The sequence below is a fragment of the Pinus tabuliformis genome, chromosome Q, assembly GCF_031772625.1.
Source record: "Pinus tabuliformis cultivar Carrire ecotype Pingquan chromosome Q, CPIR1, whole genome shotgun sequence".
Lineage (NCBI taxonomy): Eukaryota > Viridiplantae > Streptophyta > Pinopsida > Pinales > Pinaceae > Pinus > Pinus tabuliformis.
The window spans coordinates 886,252,147-886,266,879 of NC_142296.1; the positions used below are offsets into that span (position 1 = coordinate 886,252,147).

At 41.0% G+C, this 14,733-nt stretch overlaps 1 protein-coding gene across 1 annotated transcript in view; it reads right to left on the reverse strand.

Annotated features, from left to right (window-relative positions):
- LOC149222318 (Galactose oxidase/kelch repeat superfamily protein) overlaps positions 1 to 14,733 on the reverse strand; it is a 352,563-nt gene that overhangs the window by 43,715 nt on the left and 294,115 nt on the right. Inside the window, exon 13 of the mRNA XM_089385362.1 lies at positions 14,522 to 14,564. Within this exon, the coding sequence (XP_089241488.1) occupies positions 14,522 to 14,564 (43 nt within the window). The remainder of the gene's footprint in view (positions 1 to 14,521; positions 14,565 to 14,733) is intronic.

A 14,733-nucleotide genomic window follows, 5' to 3' on the forward strand; every position in this document is an offset into this window, starting at 1 on the left:
ATCTCTCATGAGCATCTGCTAGGATTGGAAGGCTCAGCTATTGGTAGAGTACTCCAAGGACAGGAGGGCCTGCGAGGTGCTAGAGGGGACACATGCAGATGAGCGTTACCGTGTGATGGATGAGGTCGTCTATTACAAGGGGCATATTTACTTGGTGCCCAACTCGCAATTGAGGGAGAGGGTACTCCAAGCGACTCACGATTCACCACTATCTAGACACTGGGGGTTCTGGAAGACTTACATGATTGTTCGGGAGAGGTTCACGTGGAAGGGCCTCAAGGAGGACGTGCTGCAGCACGTACGGGAGTGTGAGGCCTACCAGCAGAACAAGGGGGAGTTGACTCACCCTGCAGGGCTACTACAGCCACTTCCCATTCCGGAGGGGAAATGGGAAAGTATTTCGATGGATTTCATCACTGGGCTCCCCATGGTACAGGGGAAGGATTGCATATATGTAGTGGTTGACAGGTTGACCAAATTTGCCCACTTCTTCGCCATCCCCACTAGATACACGGCTGCACAAGTTATCGAGTTGTTCTTCCGGGAGGTTTTCAAGCTATATGGACTCCCCAAGAACATTGTGAGCGACAAAGACAATAAATTCATTGGTGGCTTTTGGCAGCAGCTCTTCAGGTTGGTTGGGACTGAGCTCGCTCCTAGCAACAATTATCACCCTTAGACGAACGGTCAGACAGAGAGGGTCAACCAGTGGTTGGAGGGGTACCTGAGGAACTATGTGACAGGTTAATAGAGAACGTGGATTTGGTGGTTGCACTTGGGCGACTTTTGCTACAACACCATGCACCACATGTCTATCGGTATGACTCCTTTCCATGCCCTCTATGGATATGATGCACTAACTTTTGCTGATATTGTTTTCAGAGACAGTCGAGCCCAAAGGCCAAAGACTAGGTCAAAGAGAGCCAAGATATCCTCAAGGCTCTGATTGCAGCCTTACAGATAATCTACGCTGAAACAGAAGGGGGCCAAGAAGCTACAGCCATGCTTCTATGGGCCCTACTGGGTGACTAGGCAGGTTGGGGAGGTGGCTTATGAGCTAGAGCTGCCTCCGGGGAGTAGAATCCATAACGTATTTCATATCTCATGCCTGAAGAAGGTGTTGGGACAACAGGTGACAGCAACGGCTGATCTACCCCTGTTGGATGATGAGGGCCATTTGTTGTTGGAACCAGAGGCCATTTTGGAGAGCAGGGAGAGGAAACTAAGGAGCAGGACCATCAGGGAGTTCTTGGTACGCTAGAAGAACTTGTCGGATGAGGATGCCACCTGGGAAGGTGAGCACATACTGGAGCACCCAGCTTTGAGGTTGCTTGAGGGCAAGCAACATTTGGGAGGGGAGGACTATCATGTCCCTTCTCAAATGTATTAGTCACGGGGTGCAGCTACACAATTTTGGCATCATTTTTGGCTTAGGAGGAGGACCCCACACGCAGAACTTAGGAACTATAGGGAATTCGACTTTATTTCTGGCAGCTAGTGGAATGTGGGGGCCACCCACATGAATAATTCGAACTTGGCCTTTGCATGAGTTTGGAGGGAATCGAATTAGTGGAAGGAGGGGCCCACATGAGGCTAAGGGGGCCCAAGGTGATAAAAGAGGAAGGAGCTCTCATTTTGCAGCATCTTGATCATTTTACAAACAAACTCATCTTTGTACGCTCTATTGCTTAGCGAGTCTACCAGTTGTTTAGCCACGAATCTTCCAAGCGGGAGATTCAACCTCCACTTCGGGGGACCATCCGTGCCCGCCCTAGGGAGGCTGTTCCACAGAGATTTCAGAGGTTCCAGCATAGTCATTCACTTCATCCAGCCACGCAGAGGAGGAGACTGCATATTTTTTGGGTAGTCAGAAACACATAGGAGGAGATTGAGCCAGCAAGGAGGTCCATAGCTTGCTGGGAGTTCCGGGAGCTGGAAAGGTTGTTGGTGGAGGACATTTCGCTGAGTTTTGCAACCAGCTCAACAAGTGTTACAGCAGTACGATTTTCTGGGCAGAGGGATTGCGCAGAGGCCTCTGGCAGCAAACTCGTGGTGCTTGGGAGAGCATCCATCCGGGCCAAGAATCATCCGGGGAGCAAGGAGTCAGTTAGCACAGGTGAACCCAACATTCTAGGGGTGTTTTCAGAGGGATTTGCAGGTTGTTTCCTGCAAGTCGAAATTGGCAGCAACAGCTGGGGAGAGGCTCCAAGTTGGCCGAAAATCCAAAGTCATAGCTAGAGAAATTCCCTTCTGGGTTTTTCTGGGTTTTGTCCAAGGAGTCCATGGATGAAAAGATATAATTTTCTGGGCGGTTTTTGAGCACATTCCAGCAGGGCAGCAGTTTTACTAGGAGAGCGCAATACAGGGTGGTGCAGCAATTGGGCAGCCTTCAGCTCAGTTATTCCATCACCTGGGTTTTGTCAAGTTTTTCCTTGAGACAATCCCAAGTGCACGATCTCATTTATATTGTATATGCTCTCAGATTTTATAATATATGGCTCAGTTGTTCCAGATTTACATTGTTTTTATGAATGTGTAAAGCATGTTTTTAATTTTATGTTGTTGCACTTTGTTTAAATATCACTCATATTCCTACATAGGAACATTACAATTTTGTTTAGAGGTCAAAGAACCCATTGAGTGCTTCTACATTTGTTATAAAGTCATTGAGTCATTGTCATGTATGAATGACCCATTTAGCCATGCTACATATTGTGAGAAAATTATGAGTCAAAGAAAAGTCAAAATAACCCTCCAAGATCAAGACAAGGGTTATCAAACAAGTCGGACTAAATCCAAGTCACTGGAAGCCTATATATAGAGCACTCGACGTCACTTAAGGAACATCAATTCAAGCATCAAGCAAAGTTCGATCAAGGAGTTGAAGGAAGCCTAATACCTAATAAAGGAAGAGAGAAGATAGAAACATTTCTGCTCTGTTTTGGGTCAATAATTCCTCCACACGTGCGAAGATTAGGACATCATTCTAAAGCAACAAAAGCCAAAAATTACAGTCACTAAAGAGAGTCGAATTTGGGTCAAAGAAGGTCAAAATAGCAAGCCGAATTGTCAAGGAAAGGAGTCAAGGTCAAGCGAAGTCAAAAGGAGGAAAGTCTATCCATTCTTCTGCCATATGTGTGACCTAGGGTTTCTGCAAAAGAGGCCAAAACTACAGGTCTACAACAGCTAGCCGAAATTTTTTAGGTAGGGTCGAAATTTGAAGTTGTGGTACAAGTTTGGCCAACATTGACTTGGAGCAGGAGAAGTTCATCCAAAGGAAGCATTGTCTTAATCTTGGAAGGGTTATTGGTCAAGGGTCTAGATCTTGGAGTTCGTCAATTGAAGATTCTATAAGAAGAATAATTTTGTGGGTTTTCCTCTCAAGATTGGAGAGGTTTTGGCCCTAGCTGATCACCTATATCTTTTGTCCTTTGTCTCATTGTTATTTATGTTTTGATATCTGTTTGATGAAGAGAACACAATAATAATCAACATAAAGAAGAATCTAATCAAGAAAAGTAAAAATCATTCACAAACAGTTATCATAAGATAGAGAAATCACCTATACTGTTTCCCCTAGCTTTGTCAATATGGTATCAGAGCTAAGGTGACAAATCAAGCAAGGGCAGCTCAATGAGGGACACTCAAACACTCAAGGTCTAAAGGGTATCAAGGGCATCTAAGAATCAAGAAGATCCTCTCATCTCCAAGGCATTTCAAAGACAAGGACTACATCATCATCTTGAAGGAAGTGTAAAAACCCCAGATCGATCAAAGAAGAAGTCCACACTTAAAGAATATTTGGGATCCTCGCTCTATAATCACTTCAAAGAAGGGGACCTCAAAGACCCTATCATTACTCAAGAAAGGAAGGACTACAAATTGAAGCATCTTAAAGCCTCCACATCAAGAAAAGCAAGAAGGAGCATACTATCATCATCAAAGGACTTAAGGTGATCTCCCTCTCTTTGGAGTCAAGAGTCACTTTTGAAGGAAGACATCTTCTCCAAGAAGAAATCTTCTAAAACCATATCATCATCAAATCCAAGAAGGCAGCAGATTGAAGATATTGTCACCAAGGAGTATCTTCACAAGTAAGTATCTTTATGTCCACATCTAAATCTATAAAAGTATCTTTTTCCAAGGAGAGAAACAAGTTGGTTTGGTCTTCAAACTTTCTTGCATGGAAGAAGACGACTGATTTGATCCTCATAGAAAATGAAGAGGTGGAACATGTTAAGGGCTCAATCACAAAACCTCTAAAGGAAGAAGCTCAAGCTCATGCAAGATTCATGAAAGGGGAAGTAAGGGCTCAAAGGATTCTTATAAAATCTATCAAGGACCCCCTCATTCACTATGTATCAAAATTAGAAACATCAAAAGAAATATATGACAAACTTGAAGAATTGTTCTCCATAAGCATTGCAAGAGAAGTAATCTCGTTAAGGCAAGAACTCTACAAGATGAAGATATCAAAAGAATAAGGAATAGACTCCTTCCTTATGAGGGTATCTGAAATAAGGGACAAACTACAAGAGTTGGGAGAGGTAATGTCTGACAAAGAAATGACTACTATAGTACTTAATGCACTACCAAAGGAATGGGGCAACTTTACATCAAGCATTTATAGGAAGAAGGAAGGCACTCCATTCAATTATCTATGGTCACTATGCAAAATTGAAGAAACCAGATTGAAGGCAAAATCTGATGTAGGATCAAATCAGCAAACTCAAGCATATGTTGCCATGGTGAAGGGGAAAGGAAAGTTTAGGAAATTTGGTCCTCAAAAAATAAAGAAGAATATGGAAAAGGTTCAATGCTATGGATGTCAAGAATATGGGCACTACAAGAGAGATTGTCCTAAACTCAAGAAGAGCAACAACAAAAGAAGAAGGGAAGAAGCCCATATCACTGAAAAAGTAGAAGAAGCTGAAAAGAAGAAATCCAAGGAGGAGGATGTAAAGGATCTCTACTATAATTGAGATAATCTTCCTCACCTAGTTCTTTTCAAGTTTTTGTTTCAAGTTTTCTTTTGAAAAATATAGTTATCATGGTAGGAATCATTAGAAGCATGACAGGATGCATCATTTTAGGAGATGGCATCATAGGAGCATACAACTAAATCAAGAGCTCAAGACATCATCATAAAAATCTTGAAAGATAGCTAAAGTAGAATTCTATCATTAGAATGAAGTAGCTCTTGGTAACCTCATTAGAAGCATAAGTAGCACTTAAGGGTAGAAGAAAGTCATCTAGTATAGAGGTCATCATACATTATTCAAAAGGAGCATTTGTAGGATGAGGCTGGTCAAGATCTTCCATTGGAATCTTCATTGGAAAGGTCACATATTGGAAAAAACAAGTGTCTCACCAAGAATCCACCTTGCATGGGATTCATGGAAGGACGGAATGATGACAAAGAAGTGAAGCAGATCAAGATGATTAAAGCACTTTCAATCAAGGAAGTTGCCGAAGGAAGTCTAGATGAACAAAAGGAAGAGATGAAGTATGTATGCATGTATTTAATAAAGTCATGTCATTATATAGTTGCAGATAGTAAGGATGCATGCTCTACCTCATGAGCATGATCAAGGGAAAAGGACATTTTTCATTAAAAGGATGCATAAAGGAATGGGTCATATATTAACTAGATAAAATTAATATAATATGTCCTCAAATGGAACATGAGGTGGTTGAAGAAATGAAGCAACTATTATTGGGAATTCCTGGGAAGTAATATGTGAATAAATAAAAGGAAGAGATCATGAAATACAACTATGGAGAAGGTAATCAACATCCTATGACTAAAAGAATTGACTATGATATCTCCTTGGGAAAAATAAGAAGACCTTGGAAAAATATGAAAGGAAAGAAGACCCTTGACAAATGAATATCTTGGAGATGTGTCAATATGAATGCAGGATGTTGATGTTGCAGCAAACAGATGTCATGATGAAGGGCCATCACAAAAGGTAATTTTTTATTTGATGTTCATTTCTGATTTTTTAACAATATGTGGATGGGTTAATAAAGGGCTACCTAAAGAGAAGTGTGGATGTTATCTACAACTCATACGCATGTGCAAGGATGGAAGATCCTGAAGGAAACATGATGTGAAGAAGGTAGCAAGGTATGAAGGAAGGCCAGGTATGGAATAATCGATCACTTTTTGATGAAAGGAAGGATGACATGACTGACATGATTCATAAATGAAAGTGATGGATGGTTTGTGCCTTACGAAGAAGTCCCAAAGACGAAGGTTGCATAACAAAGAAGATGAAATTCATGACATCGAAAGAGGGACACCCCTCAAGAAGCTAATTGTCCCATGATCTCCACCTAGAAAGAGTTGCTACTAGAAACAAGTCCCTAGTTAAGAGGGAACCTAGAAGCAACTTTTTGATTAAGAAGAAGCTTCAAAGCAAGTCCCCAAACTAAGAGGGAGCTTGGACAAGTCTCCCGTTAAGAGGGAGCTTGGGTACATTCCTTTTATAGGAATGTGTAAATTCCTTCATAGGAATGGGTATATCCTCCCTAGTTGAGAGGGAGAGATATAAACATCATTCTTGTCTTCACTTGGGAAGAAAGAATGGAGGATTGGGTAAGCATCTAGCATCTCATACTCTTTGAGGATGTGGTAGGGCATCCAATATAAGAGTAGTCATAGAGGACTGATATTCTTTGAGGACTAGGAATCTAAGATAAGAATAGTCTTGTGAGGAGATACCATGCGAACACCCGAGTGGGGTATGCTCCTTGAGAGATAATGATGAAGGTGTCTATAAATCATTGGTCTCGCCAGCATTGTGCTCTGATTTTTTGGAGAGATACAGCTATTAGTCAAGGCCTTGCTATGTGACAATGTTGGATGATATGATTCTATACAAATGGGTTACCAATCCGGCTCTTCTCATGAGAATTCTTCAGATTGAGAATGTACAAGTACCTTGTATCGATTATGAATACCACCCTAGTTAAGAGGGAGTGTTGAAATATGTAACTAGGTTCGGTCTTCATAATGTCATGTAATCATGATTTTGTTTATTTAATATAATGAGAAAAATAAATTTATTATTGTTTCCTTGAGGCATGGGTTTCATGCTCAAGAAGATTTTTTTTCAAAGGTCAAAGCACCGATTAAGTGCTTCTAGGTTTGTTATAAAATCATTAAGTCATTGTCATGTATGAATGACCCATTTGGGCATGCCACATATTGTAAGAAAATTATTTGAGTCAAAGAAAAAGTCGAAATAAACCTCCAAGATCAAGATAGGGGCTATCAAACAAGTCGGCCTAAAACAATGACAAGCCAGCCTAAATTCAAGTCACTGGAAGACTATATATAGAGCACTCGACCTCACTCAAAGAACATCAATTCAAGCATCAAGCAAAGTTCAATGAAGGAGTTGAAGGAAGCTTAATACCTAGTAAAGGAAGAGAGAAGATGAGAGAAACATTTCTGATCTGTTTTGGGACAAGAATTCCTCCACACGTGCGAAGATTGAGACATCATTCTGAAGCAACAAAAGCCAGAAATTGCAGTCACCAAAGAGAGCCAAAGTTGGTTCAAAGAAGGCCAACATAGCAAGCTGAATTGTCAAGGAAAGGAGTCAAGGTCAATCGAGGTCAAAAGGAGAAAAGTCTATCCATTCTTCTACCACACGTGTGACCTAGGGTTTCTACAAAAGAGGTCAAAACTGTAGGTTTGCAATAGCTAGCCGAAATTTTTGAGTTAGGGCCAAAATCTGAAGTTGTGGTACAAGTTTGACTAGTGTTGACTTGGAGCAGGGGAACTTCATTCAGAGGAAGCATTGTCTTGATCTTGGAAGGGTTATTGCTCAAGGGTCTAGGTCTTGGCGTTCGTCAATTGAAGATTCTATAAGAATAAGAATTTTGTGGGTTTCTCTCTCAAAATTGGAGAGGTTTTAGCCCTAGATGATCACCTATATCTTGTGTCCTTTGTCTCATTGTTATTTATGTTTTGATATCTATTTGATGAAGAGAACACAATAATAATCAACCTAAAGAAGAATTTGATCATGAAAAGTAAAAAGCATTCACAAGCAGTTATCATAAGCTAGAGAAAACACCTACACTGTTATCCCTAGATTTCTCAATAGCTTTTCCAATTTTTCATGGATGTTTCTATTGCATTTTTTAGACATACTCTTCAAAATGTCCTAATCATCACCGAATGTTATTCACAAATGAACCATGGTCATAATTGGTTCTTTTGTCTGTCCATTCTTTGTGCATTATCTTTCTATCCAAGTACTTTAATTTAGGAAGCCAATGAAAGCATTTAGTGCACATTGATCCCGACTCATCCATGTCTTTATATGTCCAGGGTTTAGGCGAAGTTGCAATTGGACCATAAAGCTTGTCGTAATGAGACGTTTGTCTTAAAGGAAAGTTGATACTATTGGATCAACAAGTATTTAGCAGATCATCATCTCCAAATGCATCTGTAGGTTCAACTGGCCACAGGTCAAATCATCTTATGACTTCAGATGTTTCCCAGAAGGTCAGATTGATAAAACATTGAGCCTTTCCCATGGTCACCAAATGTGCAAAATAATGAAGTTGCTCAATCGTGCATAGCACATCATCAATGAATTATTATAGAGATGGTTCTTGGTAGTCATTTGCATCAAATGGACACAATGATAGTTTTGACACCATGGTTGTGCATGTCGGTGGTACTAAAGAAAAAGGATCAACAAGGCATTTATTAGCAACATTTTGCGAGAGCAAGGGTATTATGTAAGTGTTTATACAAGTCCACATATTCAAATTACCCAAGAACGCAATCATGACAAAAGGGATGACATTATATCTATAGAGGCTCTCCAAAATCTTTTTCAAGGTATGTGGGATATTATTATCGAAGCATTACAAATGATGATTTATCTCTCACTCACTTTGATATTTTGACAACATTGGCTCTTAAGTACTTTGCTCAAAAAGAACTTGATTTTGTAGTGATAGAGGTTGGTCTTGATGGAGCACGTGATGCGACTAATGTTATACATAGTGAAGGGCTTGCTATAGTTGTTATCACAACAAATGGAAAAGAACAGATGAATACATTAGGAGATTCTCTAGAGAACATTGCAATTGCAAAGTCAGGAATCATCAAATATAGATGCCAAGTAATATTTGGAGTTCCATTCATGAAATAAATTATTCAAATTTGTTGGGCATTTGTCTCCAATAGATGATCATATAATAGTTGATGTCATTACAACTCCCCTTTGGTATCTTATGTTGGTAAGAATGGATTGCAATTAATCAAAGAGATGGCAAATGCAACTTAAGAACAACTGGTGGAATGATCACCCAGCTCTTATGGCAATCAGTAATAAGTATAGTGGTTGCAACATGAAAATCTATGTTTAATACAATTATGTCACTTTGACTATCCAAACAAACTAGGACATTCATTTTATTCTTAGCAAAGTTGTTGAGCAGCCTGGACACAGATATTATCCACAAGCAATTCCACAATAGTTGGTTCTCAGATGATGTACACCAAATATTTGTTTCTTATTGCTATAGGAGAAGAGAAGATGATATCTCTTGTGTAATACTTTATGATTTAGTGATGCACATAAAGTGCACACCTTGTAAAGGCGTTATACAAGGTTGCCTTAAAAGTAGCGGATTATTGAAGAGAAGACTAGCACCCTGTCATAAGCCATATAAAGAATAAAAACAGATTTGCAACAATCCAGATCCACGACATTACCAAAAATTCCATAGTGTTAAACTTTAAAAGAAATGGTCAAAGGTGCGACTCGTTAGAGCCAAGAACATCCAAGGGAAAAATGTTTGGTCACCTTCAAGAAAGTGCTCATTGAATTTGATTATGATAGTAAAGATAAATTGGAAAAGTGATCTACTTTTAAAGGGATGGCATTGCTTGACGGCATAGGTTTTGTGGAAGCCATCTTATGGCTCTCAAGAGAAAGTGTTGTTGGTTGAAGAGAATTGGTCATCTAAACCTAGTATATGATTTGATAGTCCAATTCCAAAGGGTGTTGACCTCGGTGACCTATGTGAAGAAGATCATGGATTCTTCAGTGGTGCAAATGAACTTCAATTGGAGAATTTTCCGCTATTCTTATGGCTCTCAAGGGAAAGTGTTGTTGGTTGAAGAGAATTCGTCATCTAAACCTGGTATATGATTCGAAAGTCCAATTCCAAAGGGTGTTGACCTCGGTGATCTATTGGAAGAAGATCATGGTTTCTTCTCTAGTGCAAATGTGTCATGTCCCTTCTCAAAGACATTAGTCACAGGGTGCAACTACACATTTTTGGCACAATTTTGACTTAGGAGGACCCCACACTTAGACTTAGGAACTATGGGGCAATTTCGACTTTATTTAGGAGCTAGTGGAATGTGGGGGCCACCCACATGGGGAATTCGAACTTGGCCATTCGATGTGCTTGGAGGGAAATCGAATGGGTGGATGGAGGGGCCCACATGAGGCTAAGGAGGCCCAAGGTAATAAAAGGAGGATCAACTCTCATTTTCGACCATCTTCTACATTTGCAAACAAACACTCACTTGTACGCTTTGTTGCTTAGCAAGTCTACCGGTTGTTTAGCCACGAATCTCTCACGCGGGAGATTCAACCTCTACTTCGGGGGACCATCCGTGCCCGCCCTAGGGAGGTTGTTCTAACAGGAGTTTCAGGGAGTCAGGGACAACAACACACTTCAGCCATCAACGCAGAGAGGGAACTGCATATTCTTGGGCAGCCAGAAAACACGCAGGAGGAGTTGGAGGTCAGCAAGGGGATTCATTGCTTGCTGGGAGATCCAGGAGTTGAGGAGGTAGTATAGAGAAGGAATTTTCGCTGGAGTTTGCAGCTAGCTAGACTAGCACAGCAGTCAGTCGAATTCTTGGACAAAGGGACTGTGCAGAGGCCATCCAGCAGCAAATTCGTGGGACTTGGGGAGCAGTTGATCTTGGCCAAGAGCCATCTAGGGAGCTAGGAGTTGAATAGCACAGGTAAAACCAACATTTTGGAGGAGTTTGCAGAGGGATTTGTAGGTTGTTTCCTGCAAGTCGAAATTGGCAGTTGAAGCTGGGGAGAGGCTCCAAGGAGGTCGAAAATCCAAAGTCAAAACCAGCTAAATTCCCTTCTGGGTTTTTCTGGGTTTTGTCCAAGGAGTCCGGGGTTAAAAGCACACAATTTTCTGGGTAGTTTTTGAGCACCTTCCAGCTAGTCGAAGTTCAGCAGGGCAACAGTTTACTGGGGCAGTGCAGTGCAGAGTGGTGCAGCAGTTGGGCAGCCTTCAGCTCAGCTATTTTCCCACCTGGGGTTGGTCTTTCTTGTTCATTGGGACAAGCCCAAGTGCACCATTCCATTTCATATTGTATCTAGCCTGCAAATTTTTAATAATATGGCTCAGCAGTTCCTTATTGGCAACGTTTTCATGGATGTTTGATGTGTGTTTTATTTTTTATATGTTGTTGCACAGTTTATTTGCTTAATATCACTTACATTCCTACTTAGGAACATTACAGTGGTATCAGAGCCTAGTTCTTGGCTCAGCTGTGGGGATTGTTTGCTATGAGAGAAGGGAACCAGCAAAACGGGGACTAGCAAAATATCACCTACCATAGGCAGAGGTACAGGGGCAGAGAAAGGGAGTTAGAAATTACTCCAGATACGGAGGACAGAGGGAAAGCAGTGGTCGGAGAGGAGGAAATGACAGAGCCCAAGAGCAGGGAGGAGATGGCTTTCGACAGCCTCCTGAGGGCCTTGAGTGACTTGGCCAAGGGGCAGAAAGACATGCTGGAGGAGATCAAGTCACAAAACAGAGAAAGGACCATGCCTAGAGGGTTTCTATGTGGAGAAACTTTCGGGGCCTCTCAGCCTTTCGATCACCCCTCACCAGCAGTGCAGCGCCCTTCAGTCAGTGTGCCGACTCGGGCTACACTACCTTCTTTCGTGCCAATGGCACAAACCCAGCCAGCAAGGGAGGAAGATCCTCCTCAAATGGACTCTTGTACACCAGAAGTAATGATATCAAATTGAGTGGGTTTACTGATGCAGATTGGGTTGGAAGTTTAGTGGATCAGAAAAGTACCTTTGGGTATTGTTTCAATATTGGATTAGGGATGACCTCCTAGTGCAGAAGGAAACAGAAATACGTAGCTCTGAGCTCAACCGAAGCAGAATATATGGCCGCTAGCACAACCTATTCAGAAGAAGGATGGAGGCGACCAAGATCATGTGTGATAATCAGAGTGACATAAAGCTCCCTGAGAATCCAGTATTTCATGATCGGTCAAAGCACATTGATATTCGGTGTCACTTTGTCAGAGACTATGTCCAACGAGGAGTTGTGCAGTTGAGCTACATTCCTACAGGAGCACAAGTGGCAGACATCCTTACCAAGGCCCTTGGAAGAACCAAGTTCGCTTATTTCAGGGAGAAGATGGGGATGATAAATAAGTATCAGAGGTTGCAATGCTATGAGCAGCATGATGCAGCGTTTGAGAAAGAGTTGCAGTGCAGATGCAGTGTTGGGAAGAAGGACCAGCAACAGCACAGATGCAGAGGGAGTTGCAATACAGATGTAGCAATGGCAGTGGTAGAGCCATGGGCAGCAGTACAGGAGGCAGCAGTGCAGAGGATGTTCGGCAGCAAGGCCAAGCATCGGCACAGGTATCGATGTCGGATGATCAAGGTGATGCTCAGTGGTGGAGTATTACTAGAGCACATTCCTCGCTAAGAGGGAGTGTTGATTTGGGTAGCGTCGGATCTGCTCTAGCCATGAAAATTGGTGGAGAAGCTAAAGCACGTGAGATCTCCAAGACCCAGAAATCGTTTTGGAAAATTCCATCCGGATGAGGAGTTATTAAAATAATTAATATTTTTAATGAGTTCTTAAGTCTAAACTTAGGAAAATAAAAATATTAATGAGTATTAATAAAGATAAGGATGAGAAACTTCTAAGAGATAAGGATAAAGTCTATTTTAATCTTAGATGTTGATTAGGGACTTAATCTCGGTCGTTGAGTCATCAACAAGAAAAGTATAAGAGAAGACTTGAAGGTTAGTTGGAGATACACTAGAGGGAAACCAGTCAGTTCGATTTCTAGATTGGGGTTTGCTGAGAAATTTGAACTAGAGGTTTGGATTGCAGTGAGAGGCAACAAGTACATAACAGAGAGGCAGGGATAGTACTGGAGGACCAGCGTAGAGATCAGAGAGGCAGACGCAGAGCCAATCACGAAGAGGCAGAGCCAATCACGAAGACGCAGAGGCCACTGGATTGCGCAGTGACTAGAGGCCCTGCGTGGGTGACGCAGAGAGGCCAAGTGTTGACGCAGTGAGCAGAGTGTTGATGCAGAAGGTTTGGGAGCTGCGCAGAGGCCCGTTGGATTGGTGTTGAGCTTAAAGGAAGTGTCGGAGAATTTTATGGTATTACTGCTGTGTGGTTATCTCTACTGGGTGAGCCAGTTTGGCACCCTAGTTGTACTCAAGAAAAGTTGATTAATGAAATCCTCCTCTGCTGCACCAGTTTTCCCGCATTGGGTTTTTTCCGGGACAATTGTCCAAAAATAACTGTGTTGATGTTTTTGATTCTTGTGCATGTATTTGTTTCTGTATAATGGTGTGATATCTGCAGTAGAATTTATTTTACTATTTACTGAAGGGATTTTGTAAATAACTTATTGGAAAATAAGTAGGTAAAATAAATCAGTTACTGCAGTAACATAATTTTCACATAATAGTTCAGCAATTCTTCTATGCATAGATAATGGATAACCTGTCTTGAAAACTAAGAAAATCCATGTCCATATTGCACAAAGCAATCTTATTAAAGAAGAGCACCGCTAATTGAACTTATAAAACAACAAATCTGAAAAATATGGATGAACAGGAAATCTTAATTTTGAGTAACTCAAAACAACTAGGCCCTATTATCAGTAATTTATTCATATCAACATATATCATTGAAGAATTCTTTAAATTTTAGCTCTAAAGAAACAAAAACCCTGTCTTGATTTTCATGCACTATCCATTTATATATTATATATTTGCAGCTATAATATCCTGAAAACATCAAAAGAAATGGAAAAAAAATGACACAAACTTATTTTGGCATTGCAAACATAACATCCTGCCTTCTAAAAAGATAAGGAGCCTGTGTGTAGATAACTTGCAAACTAGTCAATTGGGCCTAGCCTGAGATGAGGAGTCTTATCCTCCCCACCCAGGTTCCATTCCTGCAAGTGACATGTTGAGCACTTAATGAGTGTATTCTTGTGACAGCTTCAAGCGCTATTGTTGACCTGGTTTTGTGTCCTAAATATTCTAGCGTTTACCCTGGGTATCATCTTTAGAATGAGGGGAAGTGCTTGGGGTTTCTCCCAGGATATGTGAACTAGTAACACCCAAAAAAATGAAAGCTTGCAAACAAATTGATTTATTTCGATATATTCGAGGACCGTAGTGACTACAGTAAAAAAATTTAAAAGAGTTTCACTTCACTCAACCTTATCTTTAGTTGCTTTCCCCTTCCGTAACTCCAAAGGGTACCTACAGGATACCAGAAAAATAACTTTAAATAAGTATCTCACATATAAGACTCAATAAACGGGAAGCATAGCTGTACATAAAGGCAATTGTTAACATCCACCAAATTAATGTCTTCCAGTAAATTTTATAGAGAGCTTAAACATGTAGAAATTACTTTCACAGAAAAACA